Here is a 20,000-nt window from a genome sequence, read left to right on the forward strand (position 1 = left end):
GGGGGGGGTGTGTGTGCGCGCGTGTATATACCCTACTCCTGGGACTCACCAGAAGATGGCACTATGTGTACAGAAGAGACATTGCCCAGTCGTCATTAGCAGCAGTTGTTAAAGGTTAAACTAGACATCTTGCAGATTTAACATGGAGCTCTTTTTATAATGTACTCTATAGTTTTGTTCTTTCAAACTGTTCTTTCAAAGGTCAAACAAAGTTGTAATTACCGGACATCCTACTGATATGCCACCTGCAGCATGTTACCTTGACTACCTTCGTCATGACAACCACACGGTAACTTCTTTTACTGGCTTTTACCATTTTTAAAGTAGAGTTTAAGTGGTCTTTTTTTGTCGGTGTGCCATTAAATGGCTCATAGACTAAATATTCCCATTACACAGTGTATACTTACGATTCTGAAAGCACCGAATATGTTAGAATGTGAGCCAAGCTGCCCATACTCAAAGCTTAAAGCTTTTAACATCAGAAGTCAAGCACTAAACTATGAGAGATGGAAGCGCTTCTGCTATCAGGAGTCTAACGAGACCACGTGGGCCAATTTTCCAGACGCATATGCAGCTTGAAGGTGCTGTAGGTGGTTTTACAGATCTTTCTAGCTTTCACCACACTTACTCACCCATGCATGCTTTGCCTAACCTACCTTTCTGTGTATGCATGCAGATTAGTAAATAAATAATGAATAGGTGACAGGCAGGGCGGATCACCTCCTCGGAGAGAAGTTCCCCGACAGGTTAATACAGCTTGACTGCTGAGCCCAGAACTGTCAAAGAGATCATGTTCTTTTCTCTTACTTACTAATAGCTATCTGGCTGTGAGTACAATTTAGTTTAAAGTGTTCTGTCAAAAAATGGACCATATCATCTTTAATCTCAGGCCGAAGAACCTCATCATTCTCCATTCAGTCGTTTGCCTTGTCGATGATGTTCAGTATGAGCGGTCACTGCGGGTCACGTGCGGCTGACCTCAGGCTCAAAGCTATCACACTTTCTTTTTTTCCTCTTCCCCCTTTTTGTGCCTTCTGTGGTGGTCAGCGCACACATTACCTGATTACCTGGTCCTGTCCTGGGACCTGACCGTTAGCCAGACCAGAGTCATTCCAGACTAAACAGATGGTAAAATAAAATGCCTTATACATAACTGGTGAAATTAAAGCGTGTATATATATATATATGTGTGTGTGTGTGTGTGTGTGTGTGTGTGTGTGTGTGTGTGTGTGCGCGTGCGTGTATATATATATATATGTGTTGTGTGTGTGTGTGTGTGTGTGTGTGTGTTGTGTGTGTGTGTGTGTGCGTGCGTGTATATATATATATATATGTGTGTGTGTGTGTGTGTGTGTGTGTGTGTGTGCGCGTGCGTGTATATATATATATATGTGTGTGTGTGTGTGTGTGTGTGTGTGTGCGCGTGCGTGTATATATATATATATGTGTGTGTGTGTGTGTGTGTGTGTGTGTGTGTGTGTGTGTGTGCGCGTGCGTGTATATATATATATGTGTGTGTGTGTGTGTGTGTGTGTGTGTGTGTGTGTGTGTGTGCGCGTGCGTGTATATATATATATATGTGTGTGTGTGTGTGTGTGTGTGTGTGTGTGTGTGTGTGTGTGTGTGTGTGTGTGTGTGTGTGTGTGCGCGTGCGTGTATATATATATATATATGTGTGTGTGTGTGTGTGTGTGTGTGTGTGTGTGCGCATGCGTGTATATATATGTATTATTATACATATAAAGTGAAACACAGCGCTTTCCACACTCCCAGCTATGACCAGACCACATTTAAATACCTTTCACCATGACGCATATGGAAATCAGCACCCACTATAAAGCAGAGAGCAGTGCGGTGAAGAGTCCAGACGCTTCCGTTCAGGAATCATCATGTGAGTGTCACGTTTGAGCTTCTGCACGAGCTCGTTTCTATGGAAATGTCTTTATCAGTGGCTTAGGCAAAGCAGGGTCCTTCCTGAAAAACAATCACTGAGTTTATGAATCCTGATGGCAAAAAGTCGGCTTGGAGGAGCGTCCGAGATTCCCCGGGCTCGCTGCATCGCCAGAAAAATCAGAACCGGCAAACGACTTATGGAAAGAAAGGCCCCTGTTGCCCTTTCGGAGTGGTAACTGCAACCATCTGCTCGCTGCCATATGGGATATGGTTTGCATAGTGCTCTGGTGAAGTGTTGGGGATACTGACATAGCTTCTGGGGTGGATACTTTATGACAGTTTCAAATGTTTATTGATAGGAGTTGACCGTATTACAGTATAGTATCAAAATTCTGTACGTGTAAAGTAAAACTTGCATAGTAATTGTGCAACAGTGATGCTCATCAAAGGTCAAAGCTCCCGATGCCAAATGAATGTGGCCCTTAGTTTGGATAATCATGTTTGGCTAACAGCTACTATTGTGACTATCAGGATTAACCAATCAGGAGCATGCATTTTTTTCCCATTTCTCTTCTAACGCCATAGCCAGCTAGATGAACTCCTGATGGATGTTCTGGCAGATAAATGCGAAATAAGCAGTAACAAATTCTGTTCCGTTCCAACAAAGAAGTTAAAAACAATGGAACTGGAATTTCATTTCCTGTACCTATTAATGTAGAAAGACTGACTGACACTACATCATACCTTAAATAATGAAATGACAAATTGCGTATGCTACAGTTCTTTGTAGTAATATCCACTGCAGCATTGCACTTGTCGATTTGAATTTACAAGTCAATTTCAGTTAGTATTTTTTCTGATCCTATTGCGAAGTTAATTCTTGGCTGTGCCACTGGTCGGGGAGAATATTCCCAGTTAAAGCTTTGCTGCGCTTGTTGGGCAGGACATGATGATGTGGTTATGGAAAGCAGCCTTCCGGACCCCTGGACCCAGTTTGCAGCTGGATGGGCTCTTTAGAATCCAGCCTTGCACTACTAGCGCAAGAATTAAAGTTTTCCAAGCAGACAGTAAAGCGGTTCCGAATCTCTCTGGACAAGACAAGTTTGTTAAATGTAAATGGAAGTGTCAAGTAAATATAAATATCCAGTGTCTCTGTACAGATGCATTTCAGTCACACAAGAAATAGTTTTCCCTGATTCAACTCTGGTTCAACCTCAGGTGCAATTTGTCAAGTCTCTTAGCCTGAGACTGTATAGCTAAGACATAAATAAAACATAACTACCTCAAAAACTGATTTTAATAAATTATTTAAACATAACTATGCAATGATTAAATGTGTTTCTTCATTGTGTGTGTTTTATGAGTGTGTGTGTGTGTGTGTGTGTGTGTGTGTGTGTGTGTGTGTGTGTGTGTGTGTGTGAAGACAGAATGCTGCCCTGTGAATGGAGCACACCTACTTAACCCCTCCCTCTCTCCTAAACATCAACTCTCCCTCTCCCCAACACTTCGACTCTCTGTCTCTGTCTCCCACACACACCAACTCTCCCTCTCCGTCTCCCACACACTCTGACTCCCATCCTTTCATTGCTCCCTCATTTCTCTCTGGGAGTTCCTTCAACACACTCTTTCTCATTTCTCTCGACTCGACCTCTTTCATTTCTCCCGTGTCTCCTCCTCTATTCCTTGTGCTTTGCTCTCAAAATGCCCCTACAGCTCAGGTTAATGAAATTACTTGACAGTGGATGGGCTACTGTTAAGTTACTTGTGTGTGTGTGTGTGTGTGTGTGTGTGTGTGTGTGTGTGTGTGTGTGAAAGAGAAAGAGGGCAAAAGAAAGTGCATACATCATTTTCCCCAACCTCCCATGTCATTTAGACAGGCCATAGCCCCTGTTCATGGAGATAGCAATAGTGTACTTAATTCACCTAATTCATCCTCAGCAAACATGGCACCTCATTCAGCATTAGTTTTAATGCTGTACTCTTAACAAATTGTTTTTTAACCACTGTAAATATAGCTGTATCATATTTTGTTGTTTCATAGTGTAATTTAAAACCTAAATATGAAATAACCATGTTCTGTACTCATCTTCCAGAAGTTTCAAAACTTCAATAAAATAAAATGATTACTGAGCATGATGCTTGACCACCAATCTCAGTTGAGGCAAAATGTCAAATCTGGAATGTCACTGGATAAAATGTAATTTCTTTAGCCTGTTGTCTTAAGCAAATTGCGTAAGCAGACAGGTCAGTTTGTACTTATATAACCGAGGAAAGATATTCCAGAATGGAGAAGTTTGGTGTGATGCATATTTAGCGTCAGGCACACACAGGGCTTTGATCTGGTCTACACTGTAGAGTTTCTCTTGACCTTTAGCTACAGTCCCTTCTGTTCTATGGTTCCCTTTTGTTGTAAAAAGCATTGTGCTTTTTGATCTTAAAACTGATTATGTGTTCTCTTATCTCGTATAAGTTGTAGCTTTGTGTAAGTGCAATTGTGGTGTGTGTGTGTGTCTGTATATGTGTGTGTGTGTGTATGTGTGTGTGCTGGTGTGGGTGTGTGCGCGTGTGGGTGCAGGTGCGCGTGCGGGGGCGCACGCGTGTGTGTGTGTATGTGTGTGTATGTATGTGTGTGTGCGTGTGTGTATGTTTGTGTGTGTGTGTGCGTATGTGTGTGTGTGTGTGTGTGTAACAGACCATCAATAGTATGATAAATGATGTCGGTTTTGGACATTGATTCCTCTTCACTTTATGAGTTTTTGTGTTTCTTCAGAAAAGTAGATCATTTGGAGCGTTTCATTTACGGTGTGTGAGTGAGACCATAAAGGGCCCATAATTCAAACATGACATGATTTGGACATTTGTGTTCCACCCTGCTTCTAGGGCAGTCTTCTAGGGTAGTGTTTTAGGGCAGTCTTCTAGGGTAGTGTTTTAGGGCAGTCTTCTAGGTTAGTCTTCTAGGGTAGTGTTTTAGGGCAGTCTTCTAGGGTAGTGTTTTAGGGCAGTCTTCTAGGGCAGTCTTCTAGGGTAGTGTTTTAGGGCAGTCTTCTAGGTCAGTCTTCTAGGGTAGTGTTTTAGGGCAGTCTTCTACGGTAGTCTTCTAGGATAGTGTTTTAGGGCAGTCTTCTAGGGCAGTCTTCTAGGGTAGTGTTTTAGGGTAGTCTTCTAGGTCAGTCTTCTAGGGTAGTGTTTTAGGGCAGTCTTCTAGGGCAGTCTTCTAGGGTAGTGTTTTAGGGCAGTCTTCTACGGTAGTCTTCTAGGGTAGTGTTTTAGGGCAGTCTTCTAGGGCAGTCTTGGTGGGCAATTATTAGGTGAGAATATAAAGAAAGACCTCCATCACAGACATACATAACCCCTCGTTTGAAAGCCTGGGGATGAATGGACAAAAAAGGGCAACAGAACAAAGCCTGGACCGGAGAACAAAGAGGAAAAGATCAAAGGTGGACCAGCACAGTTGCCCCAGCACCTGACACACACACACACACACACACACACACACACACACACACACTCACATGCACAGAGAAAACTTTGTCTTCTTTCCACATCACTCACCCACCCATTTCTCATGCTCAGTCTCTTCATTCTTACGGCTTGGTGATCCAGGACTACAGTAGTTGAGAGTTTTGTGAGGCCTGCTGCACGACTCTACTCCTGCTTTCTGCTCCAGATGGCGTGGGTGATCGCAGCCTGAGCTGCTTTGGCCAATAGGCTCCCAGGTGTTCTATTTGACGCCTTATGTCAGAAGCAAAGTGAACTAGATGCACTTACAGACTAAATAGCATATAGCTTTACTCACAAAATGCACCCGAGGTTTAGTAAGATTATAATGGAAGCTGCTTTACCTTACCCACAATATAACTATTATTATAAATTGTACTTTAGAGCTACACTACTATATATGATATTTTGTTTACAGTGTGTGTGCATGTGTGTGTGCTATCTTCAGGTAGGCATATCAGCTGTAGGGAGAAAAGGCAAGAAATGAAAAATTATCTAGTGGAAACTTCTATAGTGGACACAGAGAGCTCGTATACACACACATGCACACAGACAAACACACACACAACTAGCTATCTGTCTATCTATTATATATATTCAAAAGTTGCTGAGATGAGGTCAGTCCCCTGAGTGTCAGTGTAGAGAAAGTCTTGAGAACAGGAAATGACCTTAATTTAATTTGCCCCTGAGTGTGACACCAAACAAAATATAGGCTTCAACTGTTTCACCTATGAATAGTGCAGTTGTGTGATATGTGTGCAATGGGTCCATCGGGATAGATATGGGGTATCAGACTCAGTCTTGTAGATATAAGCATAGAATTCATAGCTCAGGCAAAATTCTGCATTTGACTGGTTTACAGCTTTGCTGTGGTGTGTGTGTGTGTGTGTGTGTGTGTGTGTGTGTGTGTGTGTGTGTGTGTGTGTGTGTGTGTGTGTGTGTGTTAGAGAGAGACAAAAAGAAATAGAAACTTTGCGACAGTGTGCAGCTTTGTGGGTGTCTGTATGTGTGTACACATGTATATGTGTGTGTTCAAGCTACAGAAAGAACATTTAGAAATGCAGATTTGAGCAGATTACTGATTACTACATTTATTGGCTAGGATTTTATTTGACTAAGAACTTACAAAGGTACAAAGAAATAATGATATATCTAACATCCCCCTTCCAAACACATACAAACCCCAACATATACTGAGGCATGTGTGCTATTGTGTCCATGGAAACTGAGACACTAACGATTTGTCCTTCAGGCCATCTGCTTTGTGACATTATCTTCAACATCATTTCCAGTGGTTTCTCCCTTCTCTTTGTTCCCATATGTATTTCTTCTTCTTGGGTCCTGTAAATCTCTTTGTGTGTGTGTGTGTGTGTGTGTGTGTGTGTGTGTGTGTGTGTACATATATGTCTCTTTGTGTCCATCTGCTCAGCTACAGCTGCACTTCAGCTGCTTGCCCACACCCTCAACTAGCGTCTGATTGGCTGAGAAGGGCAAAGCCTGGAGTATCTAGCCTGGGCCTCTTATGACCGCGTATATAAACAAGCCCTGGACTGGAATAGGTCCCACTGGAAATGGAGTCATGCGGGGACCCCCCCCCCCCCCCCCCCCCCCGCCAAAAAATGAATAGAAAATAACTGTGATAATAAAAGTTACATGTTAATATATGGTACAATTAATAACTCTGTAGTTGTTAATATAACCTTGGTTCCCTATGTTGCAGTCTGAAAGTCTCGAACTCTACACTTTTCTCTTGAAACCAGACAGACAAACCATTCAACAATCACCAAGCGGTACAATTTCAGCAAAATCAATGTGGTGCTGTAATTGTGAGAGCAACACAATGATAGCTGTTTTTGTGCGTCTGTCTTTAGTGCAGAAACTGCGTAACTTGGACTTTTTAAAGTAATTTGACCTGCAGAAATTGAAAGAGTTTATGTTCACTTCGCAGTTCTGGCTGCGTGGCGTCATGCTCGCCAGGCCCGCTGTGATCAACCAGACCTGCTGCAGGCCTGTGCACGCGCATGCACGGGCGCCTTTCAGCCAGGATGCGCGTTAAGACGGCACGCGAGAGACTCAGGCCCCCGTGCAGCAGTCGGCAGGTGCTCAGACCCTGACACCTTTAAAGGTGGACCAGCTACGTTTTCTGATACGAAATCAGTGGTTGTGCACGAACCTTTGCACGAACAAGATCTAATGACCGAGATATAATCACTTAACTGATCGTTAATAACTTTTATGAAGAGCATGAACATCAACATTTTCTTTAACATTTAGACATCAACCTGACATTTCTCATTTTACACATTTTTATTATTCTTTTTGCGCATTTGGAATGTGCGGAATTTTTCTAAACTACGACTATTTAAACCGTGAATTCATATCTAACCACGGTCACCACGAGCTGCTGCGCGGCTGAGTCGTCGTCTGCTTCTTATTGGCCGGGTTCCTGTCTTCCGTGCGCTTCCGAGATCCAATCCGGGATTTCCCACGTGCCTGAAACTTTGTCTTGTACTGTTGGTTTCTTTCCACTCAATGACATACCATCACCTTCGCAGCGCGCACGCAGATCACGGACTGTGTGGAGGGAGTCCGCGCGAGCGCGTGCCTATTTAGACCTGGACAGAAAGTTTTGTTCATCCACCACTTTTGTTTATCCAGTTGGACCTTCCCTTCTGTTGCTATGGATTCGGTCGATGAGAAAGCTCATCTGTAAAGTTTTGGATACTGCGTCCGAACCCCGACTCGCCCATAGCAGGAGCTTTTATTTGCTCCAGTAAACGTGCGCTTTGCATTTTGGATTCAGCAAATTTGAACCTGTTGTGTAATTTGGAATTTAGCAGCATCCTGGTTGGAGGGACCGGTGCGTGCGTGCGCGTGGGCGCGCGCGTGTTTGCAGTGCGCAGACCATGTCGGGAGTCAGTCGGAAAGGTTCGGGGAGACGAGGGTACTATTACCGACTGCTGGGTCGGCACCGGCTCCAGAGACAACGCAGTCGTTCGAGGAGCAGGTCCAGACCCACGAGCAACAAGGGTAAACACTCTCCCCGTGCTGCTCCTGCACCACTGAGCAGCAGTTGCTGTGGTGGTGTTACTGTCACAGGAGCACGGTGCTACTAATAATGTTTCAGAGTCATGTCTACTTCATAGCAATAGCTTTCCTTTGCCACCACAACACAGACATGGCAACTGAACCCTGGCAACACTAACCTTGCAAATACAATACCAGCACGGAGTGACTTTCCTGTGTAAATCCAGTTATAAAGCGATGTAATAATTAGTGTTACCTTCAGCATTCACAGGGGGGCTGTTCTGAACATTCTTCAGACAACAGAGACATTTCCTCAGCATTGTTCTAAGGAGCCTCCAGCTGCTGAATGTTTTTTTAAAGTGAATGGCCTCAGGTGACTCCACAAATGTCATGTATGCCTGTTTTGAGTTGTTACTTGCCCTGTGTGTGTATGTGTGTGTGTGTGTGTGTGTGTGTGTGTGCTTAGAAAGCTGATTTCTGTACATCAGTAAGCTTTGAAGGCCTATCCAGGAACATGTCATTACATACATGGGCTGCCAGATCTCATATTCTGTTTTAATTGTCATTCCGAGCCATTCTGTGACATTATGTCAGCTACTAAGTCACTACTGTAATCAGGAACAGTAAATGAGGTATTTGGATGCAGCAGTTAGGGCCAGGGTCAATTCAATTTAAGTTAGCTTCTAATAGATTATTTAATTATTGCAGGGAATTGAGTTTATCTCCTAAATTGATCCTGAGCTAGCTGAGATGACCTGAACCTTGCAATTGTAGATGAATTGCATACAATATGAAGACGAGAGAGAGGGGGGGGGGGGATGGGGGGAGGCGTGAGAGATGATTATCTTCTTTGAATGCTGTCTAATTTAGAGTTACACAATGGGAAAAATGGAGAAGCAACTTTTCCAGCACTGTGTGTATGTTTGTGTATGTGTGTGTGTGTGAGAGAGAGAGAGAGAGAGAGAGAGAGAGAGAAAGAAAGATCGGTTTGTTGGTTTTGGGCCAGTGCCACCAAGGCATCCGACAGGAATGCCTGCTGATAAAAACAGGAAAAAAAGAATGGGACAGAAGATTAGGGAGAACTTTTCCAATGGACTGATTGTTATTGAGGATGAGCCCCTTTGTGTCTGTTAAAAAAGAGAGTGTACATGAGGGTGTGAATGTTTCTCTCCCACTCTGCTTCTCCCTGTCTCTCTTTAAACTAACCCTGTCATGCTTGAAAATGTTTGGTGGAAAGATTGTATTGCATGGGATCACATGCTCTAGGGATTCGTTATCTGAGGTGACTGTTTGTGTCGGCAAAACCATATGCAGAGGTGAGGATCTTATCAGCTTTTAACCAACACAGGAATACGTCAGTTCCGATTTGATTATGCAAAACTCACAAGAGCCAAGATAGATGTGAGCTCGCCTGAACAAAACCACGTTCACGTACCAAGTGTACACAGATGCTCACATGCACACACACTCACACACAGATGCATATGCTAAATATTTGTAATGCCTTCAGGAATTAGATCTTTTGATTGCATGACTGAAAGGTTCTTTGCAACCATCTCTGTCTTGGTCTTAATGTCTGACAATAAAACATCTTTATGCATGCTGGTCATAGAAGAAGACACACAGACACATTCATACAAACACGCACACACACACATACACACACACACATGCAAACATGCACAAAAACACACATAGTTGCCTATATTGCTTAAATACAAGGCCCCAGCTTTCCCTCCTAAGCAGAGAATTGTGAGATGCTTTCTTTCTCTGGAATCTGATTGGATAACAGATCCAGACAAGATTGGCCCTTTCAACGACTTGGCAGCTTCGATTTTCATTTTTCAGACACCACCAAGACACACATCAGAAGGCATTATGTGTGGAAGATGTGCTGTCAGCTCACAGTGTTCCCAGGCCTCTTATAGTCCAGTAAATGGAGTGCCAACCCATGTGCCGGGAAACCAGGAAGTGTGATGGGGTCGTCTCTAGAGGAAGTGTCTGGCGAGCGTTGGCACCGGGCCCGCTTGTGCTGTTTCACCCGGGTAGAGCCAAACTGGGCGTCTCGAAGTCCCGTGATACATCCGTGGGTCACATGAGAGACTGCATGTGTATGCGTGCGTGTATGTGTATGTGTATGTGCGCATGTGGAATTTTGCGTATGTACGTGCATTGTGCCAGTCCAAAAAGGGCATTAGACAAGTCAGTAAATTCGGCACAGTCTACAGCTACAGTTACTGAGGATCTAGGTCATCTGGGAGAGCCTCAACAGAGCCAGTGATTATAGAGTGTAGCAGAGCTCAAAGTCCACAACCCGGCAACAGAATGAGGAAATGAGGCAAGTCAGGGTAAAGAGCCGATAGCTAATGTCTAACAGAATAACTCGCTTGTGTAAGGGCTGGTGGACAAAGAAGCAAAGAAGCAGCGTCACCAGGTGGCACAGGGTTAACACACATGGGACATGACCCCAGTTAACTTCCTCGTTCTGCGTCTCATTCTCGATTTCACCTTACATCCTGAAGAGGGATCACCCACACCTGTTTAGGCTTGTTCTACAATTCAGACAGAATTTATTGGTGTACATAAGTCAGGATCCTTACATTGATTATGAGGTTACTTAAGTATTAACAGAGTATCAAATTCTCTTTTTGGTTATACAGGGACAAATTACATGACGTGAAACTGTTCACCTTATCATATCAGCTGTAAGTTGTCTGTAGCTGTGGAAAAGTTCTCCAGTTTATTATCTCAGTGTCTCATTTATCTGCGCTCTGTCCTCTCACTATTGTCTGATTGTCATATATTCATAGATATTAAATTATATGCCCAACTGGCTAACTGGTAATGAGGAATTTCTTAATGACAGCTGGCCACGTTCTGATGGTTGGCGTCGGACATGTGTTGTCCAGCTCTCCGGAGCTGAGCGTTGTCACGACTGTAGCCTTCAGGGACACATGAAAGTCTTTATTTCCTGTGTTTGCAGCAGAGCACTGCACGGCTGCGGGTGATTAGAGGATGCAGCGGAGGCTGAGACAGACAGTGTGCACGTCTTTATGGACTGTTGCATCAGTTCATGCAGTCTGTTCTTCGTTAGTGGTAATATTGCAGAGATACTTACGACAGCATGTGTGTGTGTGTGTTGGTGTGCGTGCATGTTCGTGTCCATTTGTGTGCATGTGTGTTTGCACGCATGTGCACGTGTGCGTATATATATATATGTGTGTGTGTGTGTGTGTGTGTGTGTGTGTTTGTTTGTAGGGGGTCTTTTACATTGACTTCTACAAAGACACCAGCTTCTTTATACTGCGCACACCACCACACATGTGCAGCACATGCGTGTTTGAACAGAGTAAATAAGGACCAGATTCTGCTCCTCTGACAGTGAACTACTGTGGGTGTACGTCTACATGCACGTGCGCACGTGCACACTCATGTGTGCACGTGGGACTGGTACTTGAATGTTAGTCTAATGGATTGGAAATATTATTTTGGCCAATTTGACTGTGTAGCTAACCACAGATATATCACAAAAAATAAAAGTGAATCTTATACTACACTTATGGTACCTGTGCACATTGAGTGAGTATACCAAGTTGCTGAGTATACTGGAAAGAATAAATTAGATAGTTCGCATACATATGGTGTGTTGCTCTGTAACCCAAAATGCATCCACATCAAACAATTTCAGTATGAAATTAATTTGTTGGAAATGTAACATTTCCTGATTTATCACTGACCCCCAAAACAAAGCAGAAAAGAATGACAAAAAATGACAAAAGAACCATAGTCTGTGTTTTTCACTCTGTGACTTGTCTATAGTAAATTCTTATACCCATTTAACCTTCCCACCCCAGACCTAATGTGATTTAATGACTAGAATAAATTGCATTGTCATTTTTGCTGAACTACACAGAAAACTTGTAAAGCTATAGCGATAACGAGATGTGTGAGCGCTGAAAGTGATTTAAACTGCCTTGCATGACTAAGGGCGATGTTGCTTTTACAAACAAAACTGCAAGTGAAAAAAAGAGAAACGCTTAAAACTGGAAAAGGACTACAGAGGAGGGGTGGACGTGGTGTGAACACGTGCCTAATCCATCAGAATAACGCAGACTGCATCGCTATGGTAGTTCTGTTAGAAATAGTTCAAGTTTGGTTTATTTGTCACATACAAATAGCATGGGCTTCTATGTATAGTGGACACCCCAGCTAATGGACACTGGCCTGTCTGCGGGATAATGGTCTACAGACATGGACCCGTCCGCTTGCGGGGTAATGGTCTACAGACATGGACCCGTCCGCTTGTGGGGTAATGGTCTACAGACATGGACCCGTCCGCTTGCGGGGTAATGGTCTACAGACATGGACCTGTCCGCTTGCGGGGTAATGGTCTACAGACATGGACCCGTCTGCTTGCGGGGTAATGGCCTTTAAGGACTGGCTGATGCAACTCTAAAGACAAAGAGTAGTACTGTAGCGCACAGCAGGGTTCAACTACCACAGACGCCTTGAGTGTCACCTGCTGCAGGACCTACTGACTACATAAACCAAAATATGTCCAGGCCCATTCACTGCTCAGTCTTGGTCAGTAACTACTGGAATCTGTTCTTGCCTTTGGGCTTCAGTTTCATTAACTTAGCAGAAGAAGACACTGTAGCAAAGGCTGAAGGCAGATGCTCTTCCCAGGACTCAAACCCAGGCCTGACAGGACATAAACATGAGCTCTGACCACCAGACCAAGGAGTCCGCCTGAAATAGCAGCCTGAGCACTCATTTAAGTGACAGTTTCACACCATCCTCCTCTTAGGAGATCGACTGCCTCCATCATAGTGCCTTCACCTCCAGGGAGGACCCCTGCATGTGACACTGTCCACATGTCCCTCCACCCACAAATGCCCTTTCTCCATCACAGAGATTTTCTGTTAGCACACACCAGTAGTTTACAAGTTATGGGCGTAGGCTTCTGGATGGGAAGGTCAGTGGGTTCCCTCTTCCCTTCAGTGAGAGATGGACCATCCAATCTGGGCACTTTGCTGATCCCGAATCCTAAGTGAATGGCAGCTGGCCCTTTCCTCGAAGCACAAGGATCCATTCCCTCAAGGTATCTGGAATTTTGGGATCTAGCAGCCTCTGGGCTTTTCTAAAATTCGTATTCTTTACAAAAGCAACATTAACTGTACTGTGTAGAGGGCTGAGTCCGATTAATCAGTATCTAGAATTGTGGGCTCTGTGAACTGCACCTGCTTCCTGTTGTGACGTGAACTCTGGACCTGGATTTAAGCCCAGCAGGGACTGGCGTGCTGGGCCACAGACTCCTAGTATGTGCTGACTTGACTGTACACACACACATCTGAAGCTGCCCCTGAGTCCTCAGGCTTGTGTCTCACAGAGCACACACACACTCAATGGTATTCAAGCTGGACTTTATGGAATTAATATTGATCGTTGTGGTGACAATATTTCGATATTATCGATAAGTGAAACAATAATGTGGGCACACAAAGTGTTCACAATAACAAGGACACACGGTGTCATGGATTAGAATCACCACTGTGACACTGCCACCTTTTGGAAAATTTCCTGCTTGCTAAACACACACACAAACACACACACACACACACACCGCACAGCTGCAGTACTTGTAATTATTCTTATTCTTATTATTCATCACATTTATATAGCACCTTTCTCAGACTCAAGGACACTTTACATACAGATATCAGCTTTTTTAACAAACACTTTCACGATGAGAAGAGGAAGACAAGTTGTGCACAGCGTACTCTCTATCAGAAACCACCCCCCCCTGGGAGACGGCACCATGTACAGGGAAAGGGGAGGAGGTTAAGACCAGGACAGAGCACCAACCATCACTGGACATACGTGCACACACACAGGTCACATTCGTACAGGACAATTTAGAATGTCCAATCGACCTATAACCTCCCTGTCTCAGAACCGTAGGGGTTAAAGTGCGCGGGAGCAGTGGGGTCTGGTGATGTGGTTCTGTCTTTCTGGCTTTGGAATGTCCTAGACAGGAAAACCGGGAAACACTACAATGCTCCTGCCCAAAGTCCAGGAAGTGTGTTTTCTGACCCTCTGAGGGTGTGTTTTTGTTTGTGACTTTGTTGTAAAGCATTCTGAAGGCTGAATGTTCCAATTAGGCTGTACAAAACTAAGAAAGTGTGTGTGTGTGTGTGTGAATGTTTCAAGAACAGATGGTATGTTTTTTGGATTATGTGCCTTCTATTCTTGCCAAGACAACCTCTGTTATGAAATCCAGACTTATTTCAAATCATATGTCATTTTTTCCTTTTAAAAAAGGTTCTGTCACAAGTATGACATCAAACTGTCCTCTTCCTGTCTTTACACGTGACATAACATTACTGGTTAGCAAATAAAGTTCCAGTTACTGACAGAATTGTTAAAAATTGTATCATAATAATGTCATGTCAGTGATAGGAATACCATACAATGGAAAGCAATTGTTAATCTATTCTATTCTATTCTACATATAAATACATGATGAATCTTTGGTCTTTACCCATGCAGTCTTGGGGTTTGGGTCTGGCTTTGAGTAAAATCTCAAGTGTTAGTAGTGTGTTTATCAGTATATTTGAAGAGTGTCTGTCTTGACGTTCTACTTACCACTCTTTCTGAATCATGAGGACTGGGGTCTTGCGTAAAGCTTCGGTGTGTGTGAGTGCATTGTGTGTATGCGCTGACAGGTGGCATTGTTTCCTTGAGAGCGTGCGCTAAAGTGCTCCAAATTCTCACTGGGGGCTGAGATCTAGTTGCCATGGGAACAACGGTCTAAGGAGACTGTACTTTCTGACAAACAGGATGGTATGTGTCAATCAGGAAGTCACTGATGACAGTGAAGGTCTAATATAAACATGTGTTCAAGCTCTGAGTGGGTAGTGTAGGTGTCTTCTCTTAAAGTACTCCTTAATAACTGAACTGCACATGTGAGACTTTAACACATGCATATATGTGAAGACAGAATGCAGGGTAGACATACTGGAAAAAAGATACAAACAGTTGGAGTCAATGCGGTGCACGTTAACAGATGAAGTTATAATGTGTGTGTGTGTATGTGTGTGTGTGAGAGAGAGAGAGAGAGAGAGAGAGAGAGAGAGCGAGAAAGAAAGAGAGAGAGAGAGAGAGAGAGAGAGAGAAAGAGAGAGAGAGAGACAATGAACTGAATCATTAAAAAAACACACAAACACCAAACATACACTGTAACTGATTACAAAGACTTACTGGCAGTAACTCTTATCGGTGCTAGTAAGATATGGACAAGTGTGTGTCAGTGTGAGAGTGTGTGTGTGTGTGTGTGTGTGTGTTTGTGTGAGTGTATGTGTGTGTGGTGTGTGTGTGTGTGTTTGTGTTTGTGTGAGTGTGTGTGTGTGTGGTGTGTGTGTTTGTGTGAGTGTGTTTGTGTGTGTGTGTGTGTGTGTGTGTGTGTGTGTAAGCATTATTCATATTGCATTGCAGGCATTTTAACACATTGCCTTTTCTGATCTGTCTATACAGTGTCCCATTTCATGTATACCTACTGTGTGATGTATGCGGAGTTACATCAGTACATAATCAGTACAGTTACATAATCATTTATATAACCATCAGTACATAATCAGTACTTTTACAGAATCATTTATATAACCATCAGTACATAATCAGTACAGTTACATAATCATTTATATATCCATCAGTACATAATCAGTACAGTTACATAATCATTTATATATCCATCAGTACATAATCAGTAGTTACATAATCATTTATATATCCATTATTCAGCACCTGATAATACAGTACTTTTTAGTTATTCCTTTTTTGTCTCTTCTTGGCTTCTCTCTCTCTGTCACACACACACACACACACACACACACACACACATATGCATACACACTCAGAAGCCTGGCACTGCCTTTAATCACCCATCACCTCCCGAGTGATGAGGTGCTCCACGCCTCTTCTGGGCTAAAGCATAGCCCCAGGGGTCCACTTCTGAGGTGGAAGATCTTGGACTGCAGGACTCGGACCAGAACCGACCAAAACAAGCAAAGACCGCATCCCACAATGATTTGGGGATTCATATCCTGCTTTTAGCACTGATGCAGGAAATTGTGGTTAAGGCAGAATAACTTGCTGTAAATGTTCTGCTTACAGCATGGAGAGGCATTTTACACACACACACACACACAAGCTTAACAGTGTGTGTGTGGGGGATAATGTGCTCTAACTCACATTGTCTGTACGCTTCACACACACAGTCCACATGCAAGTAGAGGACATGCCCAGATCTGTGCTTCAGATGGAGATAAGACAAGTCATTTGAAATTGTAACTAGACCATTTGTCTGGGCAGGACTTTCTGAAAAGAACGTTGCATGTTTGTTGTGGGGACATTTTCAGTGAGGTCATAAAATCTGGCTAAGCTCCAGCAAGGTTTCAAATCGATGTGGACTTTCAGATGCTGCCCGTTGGTTGTGAAGTTGTTATGTCATGTCATCATGTCTGTCTGCCTTTCAGATTCTCCGCCTGAGAGAACGGGACGGAGACGCAGCATGCCGGGCTCCGCCCCTGATAAAGCCCCACCCACAATGGAGACTACGGCTGCAGCCACACCCTTTAGAGTGACAGTAAGTGCTGTGAAAATGTAATTGTGTGTGTGAATGTGTGTCTGTGTGTGTGCACGCGTGCGTTTTGATGTTAACTGATGTTAGTTTGGATTGCAGATGACTGCTCTGTGTTGCAAGTGTGTGTGTGTGTGTGTGTGTGTGAGAGAGAGAGCGAGAGAGAGAGAGAGTTTAATTCGGAAAGTTTCTCATTTTGAAGTGAATGCTGAAAGAGAAAAACAAATTTCCTTTTTTTCAGGCCCTAAATTGTAGTTGCAGTGTTGCTGTTTAATTTAGTAGCAAGTATTCGCACTCATAAACGCATTTATGTGCACCCGACGAGTGCTTACGTTTTTAGGTTTCCCAAAATGCACACACCAGCTTTCATCCTTCCACATAAAGATGGCTGGTTTCTATTTAACAGATCGGTGGTAGTTTATAGATATCCTGAGAGCATATACCATTTTGACTGTGAATCCAAAATTAATGACCTTTGAGATCGTTAAACCAGTTTTCTACCTGATTTCTTCTTTCTGCGTGTAACTATGAAAGCTGGCGCATGGCACATAGATTTTGTCTGCTGGCTGTTTTGTGATATTTTCTGATGTCGTGCTTCAGTGATATTTAGCATTTGCAGTTTATTGTACAGTAACCAGCTTAAACGTTTAAACTTCAATATTGATTATTCACTGCGAAGCCACAAACAAAAAAAAGTGAATTAATGAAATAGGCAAATGATTTGACAATGGCCATTTCAACTTAAGTATTCATAAACATTGGGTTCAAGTAGTAGTCAGCTCGCTGTCACCCCTACTGGCTGTTGCTAGTATTGCACTCACATGTATAAACTGAAGCTGGATTTGCTTCACTATCAATTTACCTTAATCCTCTTTATGGCCATCAGTCTCTTCCTTCTAATCTCCTCCGACTCTTGCAAGTTATTAATAATGAAGAACATTTCGTGGCTACTATTAAAAGTTAGAGGCTGAACTCTAGCCAAGGCCAATGTTTAGACTTTCTAAGTATGAAAACATGCTTGTGCCTTGAACATGTATTTTTATTTCAGCCATTAAGACAAATGTGGAGAAAGCTTAAAATAGACAAAGATGGACAGAAGCAGATTTAGAGCTCCCACATTGAGATCTGCTGCCTGGCTTGTTGTGAGGAACAGCAAGGCAGGATTTCACGGTTTATATTAATGTCTAGTGTGTTGACTCATAATTTTTCCCTGTGTGCATGTGTGTGGGTGTGTGTGGGAGCTCTCAAAAATGTGTGCCTGAGGAAATGGTTGGTTTCATTCAGACAGAATGAGTCCATTTGTGTCTTTGTTATTCTGTGAAAGGCGAAGCCAACCTGCTTTGGCCTGTATCAGACTAGTAAACGCAAATTTCAGAAACAGCTTTTTGAGATTCAAAGACATTTAAAGGTTAAAGTTTGTAAGATGATTTAAATGAGGGTATATTAAATGAGTTGTAATTGGCATCGCTACCATTGTGCCTGCTATACAGATGCAATGCATAACAAGAACACTGTTTTGTCCTGGAATCCCATACAGAAGATGATGGTGAAACAAGATGATGGTGGTCACCCCCAAACGCCAATGACACTGAATCAAAACATGCCATCTAAATAAAGAGCTTGGCTCAAACTTATATAAGTAGGTTCTTATATTAATGTTGAATTCAGTTCCAGGCTTGCAGCCATTTTGCACGCTTGTGTGTACACGTCTCCTTCGTAAGAAAAGCAGTTATTAATAAAGTGGCTGATGAAGCCATATTCAGTGTGAACAGTCATGACAGCATCCAAGAGACCTGAGGCTGAAGTTTTGGGAGGGACTCAAGGGGGGGGAACAGAAGTAAGCAGACGCGATGCTGTTCGTGTCCTTATATGTGTGCCAGTTCATGGCTTCTGGGCACCTTGCCCTCTGTGTTGTTAGATCTGAGTGCCACCTTCAGCTAAACAAGCCAAGCAATGATGTCAGGCGTATTAGATAAGCCACCAGACCTTAGTATTGCCTATCACATTACCATTAGAGCAAAATTAAGAGGATTGCTTCAGTCTCGATTCTGACTGATGTGGTAGTCTTTGATGTCATGCACAGAAGCTCTTTTTCTGGGGTCACATTTCATTCCACTGAATTTACTGTGGTCTTTATTCTTTGATGTCGTCTCTCCCTGGGGTTGCGCTGCTGTTTCACGGAGTAAAGTTTGGTAATTAAACAGAAGACGTAACCCCCAGTCAGACATGGCTGGAACTTGGCATTATCCATCTTTCTTAGATTTTCACTTGCGCTCTTAAAATGAGCTTTTATTTATTCACTGACACTGAACTATCGTGACGTGTCTCTGGTGACTCATCTTTGACTCCGCTCTGTATGTTAAACATTTTCTCCAGCAGAGCCTGAAAGAGAAAGCCTAGGATTGGATCAGGACTTTGAAGTTGGACAGAAACATGTAGATAAGATGTTGGGCTATGATGTAGCGGGTTAGCGTGCAGTGTGTGTGTGTGTGTGTGTGTGTGTGTGTGTGTGTGTGTGTGTGTATAGCTAAGTGATTTTGTTTGTTTATTAATAAAGATAAAACACATTGCACTACATAACATACTCAAAGAACTACTGTCTGCTGGCTAGATAGCAACTTTTGCACTGCTAGAAATGACATACCTCAGAAACACGGGGAGACACACACTCCCAGGCAAACAATTCAAATGTTAAATGTCAAGCATTTCTGTCATTTCAAGCTGCCACTGCTAATGCAATTTCACTCTCTTCCTACTAAGAATGTTACAAAAGATCAGGAACACACAACTGATTTCAGCTATGACCACCTCAGCCAGTAGGACTAACCAGGCTGGCTGTGTTGTCTTCAGAAGCTGCATAAAGGAAACGACAGAGTGCGGGGGATTTAGCAGCTGGACTGAGACCAGCGTATGTGGGCTTCTGCCCCACCTCATGTGCGTGGAA

General features: G+C 43.2%; 1 protein-coding gene across 3 annotated transcripts in view; it reads left to right on the top strand.

The window, feature by feature from the left end:
- Positions 1–20,000, top strand: part of dab2ipb (DAB2 interacting protein b) — a 94,749-nt gene that overhangs the window by 25,220 nt on the left and 49,529 nt on the right. For 2 of the 3 annotated variants that reach the window (XM_035527709.1, XM_035527710.1), the window contains exon 2: positions 16,953–17,062. In XM_035527709.1, coding sequence (XP_035383602.1) covers positions 16,953–17,062 — 110 coding nt within the window. Of the gene's footprint in view, positions 1–8,297; positions 8,422–16,952; positions 17,063–20,000 lie in introns of those variants that run through there. The other variant, XM_027004296.2, reaches the window with a different exon arrangement.

The sequence above is a fragment of the Electrophorus electricus genome, chromosome 6 (genome assembly GCF_013358815.1).
Source record: "Electrophorus electricus isolate fEleEle1 chromosome 6, fEleEle1.pri, whole genome shotgun sequence".
Classification (NCBI taxonomy): Eukaryota; Metazoa; Chordata; class Actinopteri; order Gymnotiformes; family Gymnotidae; genus Electrophorus; species Electrophorus electricus.